Source organism: Saccopteryx leptura, chromosome 2 (assembly GCF_036850995.1).
Source record: "Saccopteryx leptura isolate mSacLep1 chromosome 2, mSacLep1_pri_phased_curated, whole genome shotgun sequence".
Classification (NCBI taxonomy): Eukaryota; Metazoa; Chordata; class Mammalia; order Chiroptera; family Emballonuridae; genus Saccopteryx; species Saccopteryx leptura.
In genome coordinates, this window is record NC_089504.1 from 37,431,427 (window position 1) to 37,453,875 (window position 22,449).

Genomic DNA, 22,449 nt, shown 5'->3' on the forward strand with positions numbered 1-22,449 from the left:
GACTAGAATGCGGAGGACCCAGGTTTGAGACCCCGAGGTCGCCAGCTTGAGCGCAGGCTCATCTGGTTTGAGCAAAGTTCACCAGCTTGAGCCTAAGGTGACTGGTTCGAGCAAGGGGGTTACTCGTTTTGCTGAAGGCCCACGGTCAAGGCCCATATGAGAAAGCAATCAATGAACAACTAAGGAACCACAATGAAAAACTGATGATTGATGCTTCTCATCTCTCCGTTCCTGTCTGTCTGTCCCTATCTATCCCTCTCTCTGACTCTCTCTGTCTCTGTAAAAAAAAAAAAAGTACACTTAAGTAGAAGGAGACTTGACTTGGCATAGTGAATGCACGGGACAGTGTGCAGATGGATGCATATGGAAAGGTACACCTGAAAACTATATAATGTTATTAACCAATGTCACCCCAATAAAGGCAATTTTTAAAAAATTTATAGTTATTATGGTAAATTTTATGTTATATGTATGTTACAATAAAAATACCTATTTATAACAAAAATAAAATAAAATAAATGAAGCAATGTACTATGTTTATAGACTGGAAGATTCCGTATCAGTTATCCCTAAGTTGATCTATAGCTCTAATGCAATTCTTATGAAAATTCTGAAGGTTTTTAATCTTTAGAACTTGACAAGCTGATTCTAAAACATATATGAAATCATCAAGGCACTCCTGAAGAAGAGGAGTGCTCATCTTACCAGACATCAACAATTATTCGACAGCTATCGTTATTAAGACAGTGCAATTCTGCTGCAGTGATAGACAACTAGACCATAATAAAAAACTCAAAAAAGACCCATATATATTAGGAAATCTGATTTATGATAGAGCTGGCATTGCAAATTGTTAGAGAAGGGATGGCATTTTCAACAAATCTACTAGGGAAATTAGCTATGCATATTAAAAAATTCTATTGGGGCCCTGGCCGGTTGGCTCAGTGGTAGAGCATCGGCCTGGTGTGCAGGAGTCCCAGGTTTGATTCCCAGAGAGGGCATACAGGAGAGGCGCCCATCTGCTTCTCCACCCCTCCCCCTCTCCTTCCTCTCTGTCTCTCTCTTCCCCTCCGGCAGCCAAGGCTCCATTGGAGCAAAGTTGGCCCAGGCACTGAGGATGGCTCTATGGCCTCTGCCTCAGGCGCTAGAATGGCTCTGGTTGCAACAGAGCGATGCCCCAGATAGGCAGAGCATCGCCCCCTGGTGGGCATGCCGGGTGGACCTAGTTGGGCGCATGCGGGAGTCTGTCTGACTGCCTCCCGTTTCCAACTTCAGAGAAAAAAAAAATTATATTGGGAATGTTTTTGGGGTTTTTTCTGATCTGCTGACTTTTGAGCTGAGATCTAAATAAAGAGTCTGCTGTGTAAATATCTGGAGTTGGAGGTGATGGGTACTGAAATTTCCAAGTAGAAGGAGCAAAAAGCTCAGATAAGGATAAGTGTGGCTTGTTTGAGGAAGGAGAAGGACTACAGGGTTAGAGGAAGACAGTGGAGGGCGAGTAAGCCAGGAGAGTGGAGGGGGCCATCACCACCAATTGGGTGGTCCGAGAGAGATGGTATGGGATAGATGGTATGGGATAGGACCAGCTGCACATGGTAAAAGAGGAGAAAAGCGACCGATTCAGCATATGATTCGCTAGGGAAGTTAGTAAGACTTGTCAATTGACTAGGTTGGTAATGGAAAGAAAAATAAGTATTATTACTAGGATTTTAGCTTAAAAAGTACACTAAGATGTGGGAAGACTGGAGGGTTAGAGTACAACAGCTTTGTTTCAGCCGAGTTACCTTTCAGTGCCTAACAGATATTCAAGTCGATACAGGACGGGAAGTCTGAAGTCAATATGGTTTTGATCCTTGATAAGAAATTGTTTTTATTCTCTCCAATGGACTTGAGAAATTTTCTTCTATGGAGCTCTGAACTGTGTCCAGATGTGAAAGGTTTTCTTTTTGCTTGTATTTCTTCAATCTGTCTGATGAGCCCTTTTAGCCTGTAGAGTAAGAGCCCTGATAAATTTTCTCCTCCTGGTATACATGATGATGATAGGTGATAAATCATTTCTTTCCCTGGCCCCTCCCTTGGGTTCCCATTATTTGGGATGGAAATGATGAAACTGTCACTTGATATTTCTTTCCACATATGTACCTTTTTGCGGTGCACCTACAAGTATTTCTCAACTTGACCCTCTTTCTTGGTACTCTGCTCTTCAACTGTGTTCGTTCTTACTCAGCCTAGCCACGGAGGCTCTTGAGGGAGTTTTGTTTTCATTTCAACAATCAGCAGCATCTTCAGCTGGTTTTTATTTTTGTATGGCTTGTTATTTTTCTGGGGGTGAAAATTCTATTCTGTCCCTCTGATAGCATTAATCACCTTCCCTCAGAGGTTTCTGCTTACTTCATTATTAATCACCTTCCCTCAGAGGTTTCTGTTTACTTCATTGTTTCCTTCTATGGTATTTCCTCTTTGTCGGGTTTGGTGTCTCTCTTCTCTGGTGTTGCTCAGTCTTATTGGTAGGCACACCTTCTGATTTAAGATTCCCTACTGGCCTGTCTGTGATTCAGCTTCCATTTCCTGTCTCTGGGGATTATAATGGAGGGGCTGGGAGTATTACTGGGATGATGTCATCTGGGTTTAGTGGGTCCCCATTCCTCCAGGGACTTCTCTGAGTCTCTGGTTCAAGTATTGACAATGACTGACTCAGTCTGAAGGCAAATATCTCTAATGCTCACTACCTGAATCTGCCCGCTTGCAGCAAATTAGAGTCCCTACCCAGCCATCCTGACAGTTGTCTCCCTAAGCTTCCTCGGGCTGATGCCTCTGAACTGAGAGCACTCCCAAAACCGTTCCCTTGGTCGCAGTGATTCCTTTCTCGCTTTGGCTGTGGTTTCCTCCAATAGCCCGATCTCGTTTGCTTAACCATTTTTCAGGAATACTTCTTTCAGGCTGGCAATTTCTCTGCTTTTCAGTGCTACTAAGAAGGTATTTCATTTAAACTTATACAAGTTCTATCTTCTGCAATTTTTCAGGAAGCTCTCCAAACAACTGCTGAGCCTGCAAACTGGGCCGAGGCCAAGGACTCAAGATCTTACTTTCTGGACCAAAGTTGGGACATAGTTTTCTAATTTTAAGTTTATCGACATGAAAATTCAACCACATTCATTAGAGTGAAAGTATTTTTGAGGGTTCACTCTCACTGAAAATTATATAAAGATAATTATAAAGCTTAGAGAAAAGGACATTATCAGTGAACAGACTGCTGGATTCTGAGAGCATGGATTCTTTTAACACAGATAATAGTCTCTTTTCTCAAAGTCTCCTAGCAGTGAGAGACTAGTAGCCCATGGTGGCAGGACGGACAGCCTCCTAACTGGGGCACACAACTTTTATGACTACCAGATCTATCATCCTACTGTCATAGTGATCTGCCTGGGCCTGAGCCCTAGAAGTCAGAGCTTCCCAACCCACCACCCCATCCCCTAAGGTCGTGAAACATGTGCCCACCAGGTGGAGCCCAGGAGCTAGAGCCCATCAGCTCACTCCCCCACCCCAAATCAATCCTGCAAGTTATAACATGAATGAAACATCATGAGGAAGAAGTGTCTATCTCAGAAATGCAAGAAAAGTTCAACATTAGGAACAAATACATATTGACAAAAATCACTTCATTAACTAAAGAGAAGAGCTATAATATCAGGATATAGTACGAGACCTGGATTAATAGAGAGACGAATAGTTTCTGTATGAGAAAATTTGATTTCATAAAGATGTCAATTATGCCCCTAAATTTGTCAATAAATTAAAGGCAAAATTCCAAAACAATTTTTTTTATGAAATTTGACAAGCTGATTGCAAAATTTACCTGGAAAATAAAATTTGGATAGTCAAAAATTATTGGAAAAGGCCTAGTAAGAGGGAATTTGCCCTAGCAGATAGCAAAACACTATAAATCTACAGTAATTTATAAAATATGGTACAAACATTTGCTTCAGTGGGGCTTTGATGCTCACCAAATCCACCCCTTGTGAGTGTCACTTGTCCACATGGTAGAGTTGTAATCCAGCATGGTGGAAGCTGTCCACTGGGTGCACCGTCTCTGGAGCCTGTGCAAGGTCAGCCACTGCCTGTGCCCTGTCTGGGGCCACCTGGACAAGCTACAGAGAGAGAGATCTGATGATGGCTGCTAATTGTGCTGGACTTGGAGGTGCCAAGTAGAGGCCAGGCTACGAACCGAGGCTGGCTGCTGCTAGTGTCAGGGCTGGGGCTACTTAGCAAGAAGTACAGGATATGCTGAGGCCAGATGCTGCTTGTTTAAGAGATTTTAGGATAGTATAAAGCATGTGGCAATAGAAATAATTTGTGTGGAAAAGCCTATGGAAATGTCTTGGTTGGGTCCACAGTTGGGTAGGGTGAAGGTCTCTGGGAACCATGAGGGTGTGGCAAATAGTATGAGCCAGGTTGATAGAGAGAGATTCAGATATGGCTCTGGCCTGGCCTGCCAGCTGGGTGGGTGGGTGGGGAAAAGGGGGTCTTAGAAAAAGAACTATGACCTCTGCCAGCACTTTTGTCTGGCAGAAAGCTGCCCTTCCAGTTCTCACCTTGATGCCAGGCAATCCAGTTCCTCCCCATAGGTCCCTGGTTCTTTTCAAGTTGCTACCCCAGTGCTGGAGCTCAGAGAGAGTGAGTCCAAGTAAGTCTGTGTGCGGGCCCTTTAAGAGGAACTGCCTGGGACTCCAGCAGGCAGTCCTCCATCTCACTCAGCCTCAGTGCCTGCTGGTTTTTACAGCCAGAACATGTGGGGACTTCTCTTCCTGGCACTGGTACCTTGGCTGGGCACCTGGTAGGGGCCTGAAACACCTTTCTCCTCAGGGAGAGCCTCCATAGCCAAGATATCCCTCTTGATTTTAAACCACCACATGTGGGTGTGGGACCAGCCCTTTCCACAACTCTGTCCCTCCTACCAGTCTTGATGTGGCTTCTTCTGTAAATCTATAGTTGTAGGAATCCCATTCAGCCAGATTTCAGGCAATTCTGAATGATGGTTGTTCTGTAGTTCAGTTGTAATTTTGATGTGATTGTGGGAGGATTCAAGTACGGCATTTACCTATGCTGCCATCTTGAACATTGGTGGAAATTTTAATTAAGATAGCTTTTTCTGAGGGCAATTTGGTTGCATCTTCAAAAATGTAAATAAGCCCTGGCCAGTTGGCTCAGTGGTGGAGCGTCGGCCTGGCATGTGGATGTCCTGGGTTCAGTTCCCAGGCTAGGGACACAGGAGAGGTGTCCATCTGCTTCTCCACCCCTCCCCATCTCACTTCTCTCTCTCTCTCTTTCTCTCTCTCTCTCTTCTCTCTTCCTGCAGCCATGGCTCGATCGGAGTGTGTTGGCCCCAGGCGCTGAGAATGGCTCCATGGCCTCCACCTCAGGCACTAAAAAATGGCTCCAGTTGCAATGGAGCAAGAGTCCCAGGTGGGCAAAGCCAGGTGGATCCTGGTTGGGGCGCATGCGAGAGTCTGTCTCTGCCTCCCCTCCTCTCACTAAATAAAAATATTTTAATGTAAATAATTTTGATCCAATAATTCCATATCAAGATATATATCCTAGAGAAATATCTATATTTGTGTCAAAGAGTTGTGTAAAATTATATTCTTTGCAGCATTGTTTCCAAGACAAAAGAAAAACACTAAATATCTAACAACAGGAAAAGGCCAAATAAGCAATAGTGTATTCATACAATAGAATATTATGTACTTCCTTAAGAGAAACCAAAAATTATATGGCAATGTCTATTGGATATATTGTCACTTAAAGACAAACCTCACATATTAAGAAAAGACATGAGGATATTTTTAAAGACCCAAATAGAGATTTGAAAGATGAAAAATATAATTTCTGAGATAATATATACATTGTATATCTAAATGCAACATGGTATCTTGGATTGGCTCCAGGACCAAAAAAAGGGTATTTGTGGAAAAGCTAGTGAAATTTGAATAAAGCCTGTAGTTTAATTAATAATGTTTTAACAATGCTAATATCTTAGTTTTAATAAATGTACTATGGTTAATGTGTTCACATTAGGGAAAGCTTACTGAAGGTTGTACAGGAAATCTATATACTATCTTAGAATTCTGCCAATCTAAAATGATCTCAAAAAATGATTTAAAAAGACATTGGATGGGATGAATAAAAGATAAGAACCTTTAGAAGAAAATACAGGGTAGAGCAAAAGTAGGTTTACAGTTGTGAGTATGCAAAAGGCAACCTACTTTTGCCCCACCCTGTATTAGTAAAATTACTGACATGGCAATAAAAACTATCCAAAATGAAACATAGCAAAAACACACACACACACACCTGAAAATATAAATGAACAGAGAACATCAGTGAGCTTTGGGATAATTTCAGATAGCCTCATATATATACAACTTGAATTCTAGGAAAAGGGTTGGTGGGTAGGGAAAAAATGTGAAAAAATAATTATTGAAAACTTTCCAAATTTGATGAAAACTATAAATCCACAGATCCAAGAATCTCAACAAGCCCCAAGCAGAATAAACATGAAAACAACTAAACCACGGCACATCATAATCAAATTGCTTAAAACCAATGATAAAAATGTATATTAGAGCAGCCAAAGAAGCCCCACTGTGCACAGAGGAACAGACGTAAGAATGGCAGCAGACTTCTTGTCAGAAATAGTGCAAGCCAGAAGACAGTAGTGCAACATCTTTAAAACACTAAAAAGAAAAAAATATATCAGAATTCTGTACCAGGCAAAAATACCTCTCAAAAATGACAGCAAAATTAGTTTGACCAGGCAGTGGCACAGTGGATAGAGCATAGGACTGGGACATGGGGGACCCAGGTTCGAGGCCCAGAGGTCGCTGGCTTGAGCACTGGTTCATCCGGCTTGAGTGTGGGCTCACCAGCTTGAGCGTGAGGTCACTGGCTTGAGCCTGGGATCATAGACATGACCCCAAGGTTGCTGGCTTGAGTCCAAGGTCTCTGGCTTGAGAACAATAATACCAAAAAAAAAGTCTAGCTTTATACAAAGCAGTTAGGAGCCCTGGAAATGTTAATAATATGTGAATAAATATAAAAGACTTTCTCTTTTAATTTTTAAACTCCTTTTTAAAATAAAAGTAAACTAATTGACTATCTGAAGCAAAAGTAATAAAGTATCACAGGGTATAGTATAACATATGTGCTATAAAAATACATTACAACAGCTCAAAGCCCAGAGAGGGAAAATGGTCTAGACACTATAGATGAAGTGGGATAACATTAATTAAAAGTAAAATAAGTAGCCTGACCAGGCGGTGGTGCAGCGGATAGAGCATTGGACTGGGATGCAGAGGACCCAGGTTCGAGACCCCGAGGTCACCAGCTTGAGCACGGGCTCATCTGGTTTGAGCAAAGCTCTCCAGCTTGGACCCAAGGTCGCTGGCTCGAGCAAGGGGTTACTCAGTCTGCTGAAGACCCACAGTCAAGGCACATATGAGAAAGCAATCAATGAACAACTAAAGTGTCGCAACGAAAAACTGATGATTGATGTTTCTCATCTCTCTCCGTTCCTGTCTGTCTGTCCCTACCTATCCTTCTCTCTGACTCTCTCTCTGTCTCTGTAAAAAAAAAAAGAAGTAAAATAAGTTATACTTAAAGTAACTACTAAAAATAAAAGCAAAACAGTATGCCAATAAAGGAGATAAAATGAAATCATAAAAAATAATCCAAAAAATATATAGAACAAAATTTAAAAGGATAATAGAAAACAAACAGCAAGACAGAAGATTTAAGCCCAGCCATATCATTATCATTTTAACTGTAAATGATCTAAATATTCTAATTAAAAGGCAGAGATCATCAGATTTAGTCTTTAAAAACCCAACTCTGAATTAATAGCATATGAAAGAGATATTAGAGCAACAGATATTAATAGGGATAAAGAGGATCATTGGAAAATGACAAAGGTGTCAATTTATCAAGATAACTTAACAATCCTAAAAGATTATATATCTAACAACAGAGTATTAAATATGTGAAGCAAAAACTGACAGAACAGAAAGGAGAAATATACAAATCTCTAACTGTAGCCAAAGATTTCATCACAACCCCCTCAATAATTGAAAAACAAGTAGACAGAAAATGAGTAAGAATATAGAAGATTTGAACTATACTCCCTACCAACTTGACACAATTAACATTCATAGAATAATCCACCCAATAATAGCAAGACACACAGTTTTTTCAAATGCACAGAGAATATTGATCATGCAGCAGGACAACCCACCAGTATTTCTTATCCCCTCCAACTCTGAGTTGCAGAGGCTAAATTTGTGGTCAGTGCAGCTGAGATTGGGGCTATCTTTCTCTTCCCAGTGCCCTTTCAAAGGTTGGAGGCTCTATCCCAAGTGCAGCATCCAGAAAATACTTGGGTCCCGACCTCACTCACCCTGCCTGTAGGGCACTGGGAGAAGCAAGTTGAACAAATAGTTAAATAAAAATCCAACAACAGTAACAAAACCCAAAATAAAATGACCCTATTTGATTAAAAGACCCTTCAGCCTACAGAAGCATGGACTCTGAGATAGTTCAAGAGGAACCATATAGATGACTGTTTTGAGAGAAGTGAGGAAGGGCCAGGTGGAGGTGAGAGGCACCCAGTCATCAACTGACCTGAGCAAGCCCACTTTACATTGACTGAGGGGTATGTGACTCCAGGGTGGACAAGTCAGTGTCCTAGAGCAAACCCAGGGCCATGCTCTTCCTCACTAAGTGACGCTGAGCCAACTCCGTCACCTCTCTGGGGCAGTGTTCCTGTGTGTACAATGAGGATTGGTCAAAACGGTCTATAGGACTTTCTCGCTCTGACAGTCTAAAATGCTGTCTCTCTTCTTCCAGTTCACTCCTCTATGACACTTCTCCAGATTTCGCATTTTCTTAAGATCCCAGTGACAGCTGAGCCAAGACCTCTAACTCTCTTGAAGGGCAACTCCACCTACCATTTGTTCACTTACCCACTCATTCATTTTTAAGTTTATTCATTGAGAATTGCTAATGCATTCATTTACTTGTCCATCTAGCCTTTCAGGTATTCATTCTGTAAACATTCCTGGGCCAGCACTGTCTGGGGACTGACCTGTGAGGGTGGATCCCTGGCCCTGAGCCACTGTCTCCAATTTTTTTCACACCAATTAAGATTTCTAAATAGACTCCGTGTAATTGGGTCTTTGGGACATCATCCCTGAAGCACCCCAAAGTTTCTAAGTCGGGCACATTTCCCCTCTCCCTCTAAATTGCCTTGGGGAGTGCGCTGTCCCTTGGTGCACAGGGAGCTTTGAAAGGTGCCTCTTCTATTTTGCCTGCTCCCCAGGAGGCCCTCATCAGGATGGAGTGGTGAGCTGTCAGGTCAGGGAGTCGCTAGCTGCCCACAATGAACTAGTGGAGACCCCATTCACCCTGGGGCCTAACAGAATTTCCTAATTCTACCAAACCCGGCACACTTCAGAGAGCCCCACTGAAGTCTAAGCACTTTGTCTAATTCCACCAAATTCTGAAAGTTTCACTTAATTCTATCAGGTTGCAAACACTTCGCTGAATTCTACGGAAGTCTAGGCATGTTTTCTCAGTTTGGAAAGCTGGGTCAGTGTGAAATCCCATGTCCTTCCACCTGGGTTGGAACCTGTTTTCTGACCTGGGTTTCTCCGGCTCCAGCCACAGAAGGCCCCTGGCCTCACATCCTCTAGAGCATCTCTCAGGGTGCCAGGGATATACACCTGGAAGAGCTGGAAGGTAAGTGAAAAATGGGGCTGTGGGGGCAGAGGAAGGGTCTTTGGCTGGGAGTCAGGAGCTTAGGGAATCGCTGGAGCCTTGACTTCCCCCTCTAACTCACTGTGTGATGCTGGGCAAGCCCCTTCCCCTCTCTGGGCCTCAGTTTCCCCAGATAACAAGGGGGTGGCCTTGCTGATCTATAAAACCCCTCCCAGCTCTGTGATGTCATCTGGGCCAGGAATAGCTCATATTTGACACCCTGCCCACTCTTCATTTGTCTTAGCCCCAGGAACTCACAGTAAGGCAGGAAGAGGTCGGTCGTGGCCAGGCCGGGAGCTTCAACTTGGCCTTCAGAACCTCGGTGAGGAGAAGAGGGCATTGGCATCTCTGTGGGCTGGCAGGGATAGGCAACTGGCAGGACATAAGGGAGAAAAGTGAGCACTATCTGAGAGGTGCAAACGCAGGGCCGAGGGGCACAGAGGAGAGAGGGCCCCCAGTGGCCCGGGAGAAGGTAAAGACAGGCTCCCTGGGGAGGTGGCATTTGAACTGGTGTTTAGGTCAGGAGAGAAGTGAAGGCAGAACGGACACTGTGGGCTCCGCAGACAAAGCCTCCTGCCCTCTTTGGGAACCAGAGCGCCAGACCCACACCCTCTCTGGGCCTTCTTCCCACAGGCGCGCCCCAGCTGGAGGAGGGGGGTGGGGCCAGAAGGCTCCATCCTCAGCACTCACACTGGGAAGCAGACGAGACACTCAGCTGGTTTGGTGATCTTGTTGTCCCTGTTCTGAGTTTCCTTTGTCCTCCTGGTTTACCCGGGCAGAGTTTGCTCCCCACCCTCAGGCCTGCTCTCTCTAGTGACACTTCCACGGCCTCTGCCTGGTCTCCATGAACCTTTACCCAGGGAGTAGTCATATGGGTCCTCTGACACCCTGGCCACAGGTCCAAGGGTCTGCAGTCTGCATGACTGTTTCTGGATATGTGTGTGTGTGTGTGTGAGTATATGTATGTACGTGTGTGTATGTGCAGTGTGTGTAAGAGAACAAGAGCAAGAGTGAGTGCCTGCTACTTATGCACACACACTCATGGGAAGGACTGTTCACATACACACGTGAGCCTTTCTGTGCCTGTATACTCAGCAGGTACATATATGTGTACTTGGACGTCAAACGGGTGTTTGTGCATAAACATGTAGGTGGGTGCATATATGATAACCCTATATGAGTATATATGTTTCCATCAGGTAGCCAACTGCTACAGATGTTTGCGAGTAACTTTAGGGGATAAGTTATAGTATGTGGACCATATAAAGAGGAAGCCGTGGCCTGACCACATTACAGGGGCTCCAGGAAAGCACAATCCTCAGTACGTCACTCAGCCCCAGCGCAGTGCCTGCTGCTATTAACACTCTGCTACGTGGGGGTGCCCTTCCAGGAACCAGCCTCAGAGTTTCCCAGTGAGCCTCGGAGGGGCTTAAAGCTCATACTCCCCTGATCCCACAATGTCTCTATACACAATCAAGCTGAGGCCAGACCTTCTCTCTGAAGTGCCGGAGCTAGGTCAGAACTCTCCTTACCACAGAAGTGGCTCTTTATTCCTGAAGCAGGGCCAGAGCTCTGGACTCTGCACAAAAGGCCATCTATGGGAGTGATGGGCTTCCAGTCACTAGGGGCATGCAAACAGGAGTAGGATGAGGTGAGGCATGGGAACTGGGGAGGATTTCTATCCGGGAATGGTTTGGATTCAGTGAGCTGGGAGCACATGTGTCCTCAGTTGTTCCCCTAATGCCTAGCACAATGTCTGCATGTGGCAGGAATTCAACCACTTCTTTTTTTGTGGCAGAGACAGAGAGAGTCAGAGAGAGGGACAGATAGGGACAGACAGACAGGAAGGGAGAGAGATGAGAAACATCAATTCGTTGTGGCTCCTTAGTTGTTCATTGATTGATTTCTCATATGTGCCTTGACCGGGGGGGCTACAGCAGACCAAGTGACCCTTTGCTCGAGCCAGCGACCTTGGGCTCAAGCTGGTGAGCCTTGCTCAAACCAGATGAGCCTGCGCTTAAGCTGGCAACCTCGGGGTCTCGAACCTGGGTCCTCCACATCCCAGTCCGATGCTCTATCCACTGTGCCACCACCTGGTCAGGCTCAACCACTCCTTGATTCTAGAAAGAATAAACATGGGAGGACTAAAAAAAACAAAAGCAAGAGAATTATTGACAGGAATTGGTGCTCAACTGAGACTCGGGCTTGGGCAGGGTGTCCCCTGGGTTTCTTGACACCATGCCAAATACCTGAAACAGTAAGCAAAGATTGAATCATGCTTTCTAGCTAGTGAGAAGATTGCAGGGAGAACATCAGAGAAAGACATCCATCTAGTTCTAGTGCAATAAAAGAACCACCAACATTTGGTGCTTGACAGAAGCAAACATGGTGTAGCACAGTGTAGATGTCACAGTGTTGGGGAGACTGCATTTGAGATTCACCTTGCCAGGGACCCACTTTGTGGTTTCAGTTTTCCCAGCTGCACAATGAGAGATCCAACGAGTTGACCCACTCAGTTTCCCCAGCTGCACAATGAGAGATCCAACGAGTTGACCTCTCAGGGTGCTATCCATGCTGATAGAAGTCGAAGCCGCTTGGCCACAGGCTCAGAGAAATAGGTTTAGGGCTGGGCTAAGAGGTCCATCAGATTCTAGCCCAAAAGGCCATGATGAAAGCAGATTCTGAAGGTCAATTTACACACACTAGCTGAAGAAGCAGGCCCTGAGGGGGGACAGGTGGGTGAGCCCACTTACAGGCTCAGAGGCCAGCAGCCCTCCGATGCGAGGCACGAGGTGTACTTCATGCACGGAGACCGGAGCTGAACTGAAGAGGCAGGCCAGGTTTCTTCAGGCTGAGGGATAAAGGAGGAGGGCATTCCCATAGAGGGAACAGTGGAAAGCAATGAATGGCTCAGAGGCTTCTTTAAATCAGGAGGTCACTCAGCGACCAGCAAGCCCATTGAACCTAGTGTTGGTACCTTTTCCGGCAGCAGCATCACCCAGGACTACTGAGTCAGAAACTCTGGGGAAGGAGCCCAGCAATGTGTTTTAATAAACTTTCCAGGTGATTCTGGCGCATGTGAAGCTCTTTGATCCAGCCCGTTGATTATTTATCTACAGTTAGCTAATGGGTGCTCTGCAAAAGGAAGATCCATGGTCAAATGAGTCTGGGAATTACATGTTCTACGCTGCTTTTGGAAAGTCACAAATCACACTGGTATATCAAAGGCTCTGAGAAGCCCCGCAGTAAAGAGCTTTATTTACTTTTGGCTAATCCAGTATTGTCACAATTCAATTTTTCAGTTTGCCTACTAACATTTCCATTAACATTCTGAAGAAAATGCTGATTTAAGTCATTTTTCACATTGATAAATTGCCCAAAGTCACAGAGAGAGTGTGAAAAGACCCTAACCATAAGCCTCATCCCCAGAGAGCCTCTGTGGGCTGCCCCCAATCCTACACTCTCTTTCCTTCCATTGCAGCTGTGTGTCTCTCCAGAATCCTGCAGCATGGAGACGGCCAATAGGACAGAGGTCTCTGAGTTCTTTCTGAAAGGATTTTCTGGCTACCCAGCCCTGGAGCGCCTGCTCTTCCCTCTGTGCTTAGCCATGTACCTGGTGACTCTGCTGGGGAACACGGCCATCGTAGCGGTGAGCGTGCTGGACGTCCGCCTGCACACGCCCATGTACTTTTTCCTAGGCAACCTCTCCATCCTGGACATCTGCTACACATCCACCTTTGTACCCCTGATGCTGGTCCACCTCCTGTCGGCCTGGAAAACCATCTCCTTTATTGGCTGTGCAATCCAGATGTGTCTGAGCCTGTCCACAGGCTCCACAGAGTGTCTGCTGCTTGCCATCATGGCCTATGATCGCTACCTGGCCATTTGCCAGCCACTCCGGTACCCGGTGCTCATGAGCCACCGGCTCTGTTTATTGCTGGCAGGGGCCGCCTGGGCCCTCTGTCTCTTCAAGTCAGTGACTGAGACAGTCCTCGCCATGAGGCTGCCCTTCTGTGGCCAGCACGTGGTCAGTCACTTCACCTGCGAGATCCTGGCTGTCCTGAAGCTGGCGTGCAGTGACACGTCACTAAGCGAGGCCCTCCTGCTGGTGGGTGCCATTCTGCTGCTGCCTGTTCCCCTGGCATTCATCTGCCTGTCCTACACGCTCATCCTGGCCACCATCTTGAGGGTGCCATCAGCCGCCGGGCGCCACAAAGCCTTCTCCACCTGCTCGGCTCACCTGGCTGTGGTGCTGCTTTTCTATGGCACTGTCATCTTCATGTATATGAAACCCAAGAGCAAGGAAGCTCGCATCTCTGACGAGGTCTTCACGGTCCTCTACGCCGTGGTCACCCCCATGCTGAACCCTGTCATCTACAGCCTGAGGAACAAGGAGGTAAAGGAGGCTGCCGTGAAGGTGTGGGGCAGGAGATGGACCTCCAAGTGAGGGAGGGCTCTGCAGGCTAGAGAGCAAGGCCTCATGTGCCTAAAGCAAAGATGGCATAGGGGGCAGTGCTGTGTTTCTGAAATCTTCATCCCAGGAAAGCAGCACCAAGTCCCACTGACTTGCAGGGAGTAACTCACAGTCTCCCCTCCGCTCCTTCCCCAGGCACTGCCCTTGGCCACTCCCAGCAGCCCACTCTGCGTGTTCACACCTGGCTGCCCCCCGATTCCAGTCTTACTCCTCCCTCCAAGCTGTCCTCCCAGGAGCATCCGGAGGGATCTTTTTAAAAAGCACAAGTGAGCGTGTCACTCTCCTGATTGAAACCCCTGAATGGTCCCCACCACTCTCAGGACTAAGTGCAACTTCTTCAGTGGGGCATGCAAGGTCCCTCCAAGCAGGCCCTGCTGGCCCTGACAGACCCCAGCCTGCTGCCCCACATTCTGCCTCCCGACAGCCACACACACCAGCCAAGTGTGGGCCTCAGCACTGCCCGGCCTGCCCGGCTCTGTGCTCCTCTCACTTCTTCCCACAAAGCAGCCCCACCCAGCAGACAACCCCCCACTCCGTGTAAAAGGACTCCTGACCCTCAAGGCCCAGCACAAATGCCACTTCCACCAGGAAGCCACCCCACTTTGTTCCTCTCCCTGTGCTCCTCCTGCTCTATTTTCAGTGTCACTGTAAGAGCAGAGAGTGTTGAATTCTACTTTCCCGAGGTCCAGCCCTGCCCTGCCCCTGGCCACACAGGCTTCCTCAATAAACAAATGAACATATCAGTGTAGAGGTGATAGTAGCAGAGCCCGGGGCTCTTCCCAAATCTGAGCAGAGCTGAGGCGGAGTGCGCAGTGATGAGGCCCGACTCATCAGATTTCCAGGTCTGCCCAGCTGCCAGGATATCAATCCCCTCAGGCAGCCCGGGGCCTGGAGCCTCCCATCTTTCATTAGTAGCAGCAGGAGCTCCCAGTGCCTCCCTGTGTGGCACCCAGGCTGCACCTGGCTTTAGGGAGGCTTGCTCTACCCCTTACACTCCATCCTCCAGGATCCCGCCATAGCTGACTCTTCCCAGGGCACAGCCTCTTCCCAGCTTTCCTTCCTGCGAGCCCAGTGAACACAGTAGAAATGGACCCAGATTCTCGCAGCGTCTCCATTCCCTGCCCCCCTCAGGGGCACCGTCTGTGTGATGGGAGAGCTGGACTTGGCCTCCAAGCAGGTAAGCACAGCCCTTGCTTGAGTCCTCGGCTCCCTTCAGTCCCTCGTTCTGCTTCTGTTGGTGAGAACAGGGGCACAGAGGAGAGAAGCACCCTGCTTCCTCCACCAGCTAAGACCTTCTGCTGGGTCTGCAATGTTACCGTATGACTTTGGACTTCATCCTGTGGGCATTGGGGTTTTTGAATCATGTTTACTTTAGAAAGGCCATTGATTATATACCATTCTTCACAAAATTGGTGAAGAATTTTTTAAATGTCTATTGTTAATTAAGGTGCATTGAAGTAGGTAATGTCATGTACTGCTGGTGGGGATGGGAATAAATTAATATGAACTTCCTGCAAAGTAAGTTGGAGTATCAATCAAGAGGCTTAAAAACTTCCAGACCCTTTGACCCAACACCTCTACTTCTAGAAATAAGTCTAAGAATATGATTAGAGGCACAAAGATTTATGTACAAGAATATTAATCATGGTATTATAGTAAAAATTGTAAGAATCTCAATGTCCAGCCATAGAAGAACATGTATATAAATCCTCGTGGAGTCCAATGATAGAATGTGATACAGTCATTAGAAATCTTATTCTTTGAAGAACACTTGATGATGAGAAATGTTCACAATGTTAATGATAACTGTTCTATGAGCAGTTAGAAAATAAGTGGTCATGTTGTACTTGTCTTTCTCTGACTGGCTTATTTCACTTAGCGTAATACTCTCCAGGTCCATCCATGCTGTCACAAAAAAGTAAGATTTTCTTCTTTTTTTTACAGCTGAGTAGTATTACAGTGCAATGTACCACAGCTTTTTTATCTACTCATCTACTGATGGACACTGGGCTGGTTGCAAATCTTGGCTAGTGTAAATAACACTGCAGTGAACACAGGGGTGCAGATATTCTTCTGAATCAGTGTTTTGGGTTTCTTCAGATATATCCCCAGAAGTGAAATTGCTGGGTCATAAGGCAGTTCCAGTTTTAACTTTTTTGAGGAAACTCTATTCTGTTTTCCACAGTGGCTGCACCAATCTGCATTCCTAAAATCAGTGCGGAATCTAATGAACAAAAATAACAAAATAGAAATAGACTCATAGATACACATAATGCCTGACAGCTGTCAGAGGAGAGGGGACAGGAAGGCTGGGTGAAAAAACTGAAGGGATTAACAAAAACAACAACAAAAACAAAACAAAAAAATAAACAACTCATCCACCCAGACAACAGTGCGGTGATCACCAGAGGGAAAGGGGGGAGGAGGGAGGGAGGTAGAAGAAGATAAAGGGGATAAATGGTGATGAAAGGAGACTTGACTTTAGGTGGTGAACACACAATGCAACATACAGATGATGAATTATAAAATATTATACCTGACCTGGCTGGTTTGCTCTGTGGTAGAGTGTCAGCCGGTATGTGGATGTCTGAGGTTCAATTCCCAGTCAGGGCACACAGAAGTGCCCATCTGCTTCTCTACCCCTCCCCCCCTCTCTTTTCTCTCTCTCTCTCTCTTTCCTTCCTGCAGCCATGGCTCAATTGGAGCAAGTTGGCCTCGGGCACTGAAGATAGCTCCATGGCCTCCACCTCAGGTGCTAAGAAGAGCTCAGTTGCTGAGCAACAGAGCAGCAGCCCAGATGGGCAGAGCATCGCAGCCAGGTGGATAGTTCAGGGCACATGCGGGAGTCTGTCTCTTTTCCTCCCCTCCTCTCACTGAATAGAAAAAAAAAGAATATTACACCTGAAACCTATATAATTGTATTAATTGATATCACCCCAATAAATTCAATAACAATTTTTAAAATAAATTCAAAGAAAAAGAAAAAAAGAGTGGTCACAATTTTGACCTGTGTTCTTGATAAAAATTCCAAAAGCCAAATCATAGTTTAATGGAAAATTCTGCAACAGCTGCTGCTCTACATAAGGCTGTTTTTAGTCCCTAAACTGTGTCAAGTTATTTTTTATTGTGCAAGAAATAGAAAAGGAAAGAGAAGGAAATAGGAACATAAAAGGAAAAGAAACATTTTTCATAGAAACACATGCTCCTGACTAAATCCCAGACTTAACATTCTCACAAGTGCTTGGGGTCCCATACCCTATACAACAATTCGCTTTCCTTAAGCTTCCATGAATCTAGGTCCTTACCACATCCTGGAAGGAAACAGCCCATTGACCAATATGCTCAGGTCTGGGGCAAGGGGGTCACAGTCTCCCAAGCCTCAGACCCAAGGCCAAGACTGCAATGAGACCCAGTCTTTAGATTCTCTGTTTGCTGTCTCTCTTGTGCCCACCCCAGCCAGGCCATCCTGGGACAGCACAGGAACCTGGGGTCTCTGCAGCCCAACAGCTGCCAAACCTGCAAACTTGTGTACTTTTAGAGTTTGAATATTAAATTGGGCAGGGACTGCGAAGTCCCTGAAGTCAGGGAGCAGGAAAGGCGTCTATGTGACAGGATACCAGGAGGCTGGTCCTCTTGGGCAGGGCCCTGGCCCATCCCAGCACAGTATGTCTGCTGATAATGAACTCAGCACTTCCCAGTTCTGCTCTCAGGTCAGCCCACCTGGCTGCCCGCTCTAGCTAACCTGCATGCACGAATGCCACTGGGCCAATAGGAGGTGAGGAGAATTCATCGCATGTTGACAGTTCTCATTTTATCTTTTTAAACATATAAAACCTGGAATATCTGCTTGGGGAAGAGGACATAATACTAATAATATCAGCCTCCACTTACTGATTCCTTACCGTGGGTCAGCTCTGTGCTTACAGCTTTGCATGCTTCCTCTCAATAGACCCTCAAAACAATCCCACAAAGAAATACTATTCTTATCTCCACATTACAGGTTAGGAAGGTGCGGCTGAGGAAACTGTTAGCAAGAGGCAGGTCTGGGATTTGGCGCTGGCCGGTCTGACTCCGGAGCCCACACACACCTGCTCTGCTCTACAGCAAGGAGGTAATGAAGCAGGAATCCTAGACACAGACATGCCAGGGAAATTGGAACAGAAGATTCATCTTATTGGGTCACTCATCTTTCTTTTAAAATAATTTGCGAAGCCTAAAATAAGTATTAAAAAGTTTATACTAGAGTCCCTGGCCGGTTGGCTCAGTGGTAGAGCGTCGGCCTGGCATGCAAGGGGTCCCAGGTTCGATTCCCGGCCAGGGCACACAGGAGAAGTGCCCATCTGCTTCTCCACCCCTCCCCCTCTCCTTCCTCTCTGTCTCTCTCTTCCCCTCCCGCAGCCGAGGCTCCATTGGAGCAAAGATGGCCCGGGCGCTGGGGATGGCTCCTTGGCCTCTGCCCCAGGTACTGGAGTGGCTCTGGTCGCAACAGAGCGACGCCCCAGAGGGGCAGAGCATCGCCCCCTGGTGGGCGTGCCGGGTGGATCCCGGTTGGGCGCATGCGGGAGTCTGTCTGACTGTCTCTCTCCGTTTCCAGCTTCGGAAAAATACTAAATAAATAAATAAATAAATAAATAAATAAAGTTTATACTAGATTGATCAGCCAATTGATAAGATATTTACCTTGAAAAGTAACCCTGGGTCTGTTAGACTTCGGGTTGGAAGTTGCTAGACGGACGTGAGAAAATGTTTTGGAGATTATAGAGAACCAGAGAACACCCAATCCAATGGTTCCATTTCACCAAAGGAGAAATTTGACCAAGGTCATAGAGTAGAATCAGAAGAAAGGCAAGAATCGAACCCACTTCCCTCACTCCCAGTCCCAGTTCATGGCGTCCCCCTGCCTCTCAGGAGGTATAAAACTGGGGAGTAGAATTAGACAATTATTCTCAGACACTCCGATTTCCCTGTAAACCTGATTTTCCAGGACATGACAGAGGGTGAGACACTGGCTGAGAGATGCAGTGGCTTCTGAGTGTATTGTGAAAGCCCTCGTAACCAAACACTCAGAAATATCTCCAGTTGTGCTCCTTGTGGGCCTGTGGTAAGATTACACAGGGCCAGCGGGTTGTGGACAGATGTGACACATGTCATTTCTGGGTCAGGCCATTTAGATGATGGTGTTCTTTCTAAGCCATAACAACCAATGATGGCCCAGACGGTGGAGACTCCATCACCCAGGGTCTCTGAGGAGGATGGCATGGCCCCCTGAAAACCTACACTGGAGATGTAGCATAAGAAAGAAAGCTTTGTCATGGTAAGCCACTAAAATAATGAGGTTGTGCGTTACCACAGCAAAACGTCGCTCATCTTAACTGAATCACAAAGGATGTCCCATTTTGTGCCCAGAGTCAAAGCTGTCGGGAACCTGGCAGCGTGGTATTTTCTGGACCACAGACTTATTTCTTTGGGGCCATTAGCCTGTGGCCTCATGAGCTAGTTCTAATTTCCATGAATGCGTTATGATCAGACTTAAATTGTGAGGAAACCCACTCTTCTCCTGATTTAGATCTTCAGAAACAGCAGCTATTAATTCAAGTAGGAGACTGGTACCCCCAAAGTTCTCCCAGAAGTCACAAAGGCTCAGTATTCTGTTGGTGTACGTGTATTGGGAGGGTGGAAGGGGTCTCAAGATAAGGCATCTGGGGTCAAGATTTTTTTTAAAGATTTTATTTATTCATTTTAGAGAAAAGAGGGAGAGAGAGAGAGAAAGAGAGAGAAGGAAAGGAGCAGGAAGCATCAACTCCCATATGTGCCTTGACCAGGCAAGCCCAGGGTTTTGAACCGGCAACCTCAGCGTTCCAGGTTGATGCTTTATCCACTGCGCCACCACAGGTCAGGCTGGGATCAGGATTTTTGGCAGAAGAATAGCAGTAGATCTCAAGTGGCAACCACTGACTCCCCCGAATGGCAGTGATGAATCCCCACATTAGCGGCTGTGCGGGCATCATGTTGTTGGGATAGCAAATTCTATAGACGCATCTGAGAAGGCTGCACAGAGGAGGTGTGTGTGAGCTGAGCCTTGACGGATAAGTGGAAGAGAAAGGCCACTCCAGGCTAAAGAAAGAGTATGAGAAGGATGAGACAGGATTGTGCAGGGTTTGTCCATTAATGGGGAGTATCAGGTGAGGCCAGAGCAAGCGTGCAAGAAGGGACGGAGAGGAAGGTGCGATAGAAGTCAGGTCAGCCTGATCACAAAAGCTCTCAAATGCCCTTGCCATCCCTGCTTGGTCCTTCGCTTAGAGACGAAAAAGTGAGGAAGAGATGCAGAGTCGGGTGGTTTCTCACCTTTCATCTGCTTGAAAACACCCCCACATCTGTGTCCAGGGTCCTAACTTGAGGTTGACATAGGTCTTTTTGTAGCGACACACCCAACAAAAGCCAGGTCCTTATCTTTGAATCTGAAACACCATGGATACAAATCAGCCACATGAAGTCATAACCTTGCAAAAAGAGATGTTTTCTTTTAATTTTCCAGATTTCAGGTTTTACGGTTCCAGACTCAGAAAGAATCTCAGAGCTTTCTAAAGCCCAGAGAGAAGGGATGTGTCCAAGGTTACCGAGAGAGAGGGAATCAGTGTGAACTGTTAGCACAGAAGTCTGCCTCTCCTGTGTCCCCAGCACCTAGCACAGGGCCTAGCACATAGTAGGTGCTCAAGAAATATCTGTTGAATGAGTGCACAAATGAGCTACCATACTCAGGCAATTCTTTATCTTTTCACCAAATCTTAGCAAGAGAAACCCTACCTTTAAATGTTTACATGGATAAGATTTAGGGTCTGTTACTGATCCGGATTAATCACCTGCCCCTACGTCCCAGAAACTTCCTTAACAATCACCCTGATTCAGGCAGCAGGAGGGGAAAGGCACAGGCTCTGGGGAGAGAAGGTCATGACAGACACTGGAGCTCTTGTCCCAGAGGTGTCAAGCACAGCCCAGCAGGTGCCTCGTGGCTGAAGACAAATCCTTTGATCTGGAGCCTCAATAAAAACATTAGTACTGGCCAGCTCATCAGCACCCTCACACGTATATTTCACCTGAGCTACACATTTTCCAAAAGGAAACTGAGTCTCAGAAAGTTCAAGTGACTTGGTCAATATCACACAACTGGTTAGTGCTGAAGCCAGATGCAAAGCTGGGTTTTCGGAATCCCGCATTGCTTATCTGTTGAGTGACAGCCCTTGGCAGCACTCACTGTAGCAGGTGCTGAAAGGAAGGAGGCAGAGTCCTGCTCTCAAGTGTCCTAGAGGAGACAGGTACAGAGCACGCCACACTGGAACACAGAGGGTGGGCCAAGGGTTAAGGAAGCATCAGAAGGGAGCAGGTAACTGCAGGAGCAGAGGGAGAAGCAAGGAGAGAGTAAGCTGGGTTCTGAGGAATGAGCAGGAATGCCCCCACTGGGGAAGTGAGGTGGGGAGGGAGGACATGCCTACAAAAGGCAAATCCTTAGGCATAGATGTAGCACTGGGAAAAGACACACTGTATTCAGGAGAGGGTGAGCCCTTCTGTTCCTACAAACAGTAGATGCAGTTAAGGAGGAAGAATGAGGGGGGAAAGCCATCCCCCAAGGATAGACAGGGCTCCAGCGCTGTGTCACAGGACATTGGCCTTACAGTCATTCCAAGAGTGAAGGGGCTGAATGATAGAAGTCACACTGAGCTTCTATTTCTCCTTTAGACCAGAGGTCACCGGGGCCATAAGACAGCTTTCCTGCCTAACAAGATACTGTGCCTTGGGGACATTTCAGCTTCCTCCTGTGAATACGTGACACTGGCATTTCCCAAGGAGGCAGTCAGACAGCTCAGAACAGCAATCAAAGCCACCTGGGGGATAACTGCAGCCTCTTCCCACCCCTCCCTGTACTGAGCTAGTCAGCGACCTACAACACCTCTGTCCACTTATTTTCCTTACTGCTGTAGCCCAGCACCTAAACAATACCTAGCAGAGAGTAGGCATGCAAAAAGTATTCAGCAGTGAATGAATCTGAACTACTATGGGTATAATTCAGCCATACGACGTCATAACCTAGAAAAGATGCTTCCTTTTAACAGCCAAGAACTCTAAATTCCAAAGGAACATGTCAAACGTGAATTCTATTCTATTGTCTCCCA

General features: G+C 46.4%; 1 protein-coding gene across 1 annotated transcript; it reads left to right on the forward strand.

Moving 5' to 3' along the window:
• Nucleotides 1-9,591: 9,591 nt before the first annotated feature.
• On the forward strand, nucleotides 9,592-14,254 carry LOC136392971 (olfactory receptor 13J1-like). Its single transcript, XM_066365660.1, has 2 exons — nucleotides 9,592-9,789; nucleotides 13,289-14,254. The coding sequence occupies exon 2, from the start codon at nucleotides 13,316-13,318 to the stop codon at nucleotides 14,252-14,254; it is 939 nt and encodes a 312-aa protein (XP_066221757.1). The 5' UTR covers nucleotides 9,592-9,789; nucleotides 13,289-13,315.
• The last annotated feature ends 8,195 nt before the right edge of the window (nucleotides 14,255-22,449 follow it).

Coding starts and splice junctions, on each gene's coding strand:
- LOC136392971 (XM_066365660.1), top strand. CDS start 13,316: ATGGAGACGGCCAATAGGACAGAGGTCTCTGAGTTCTTTCTGAAAGGA.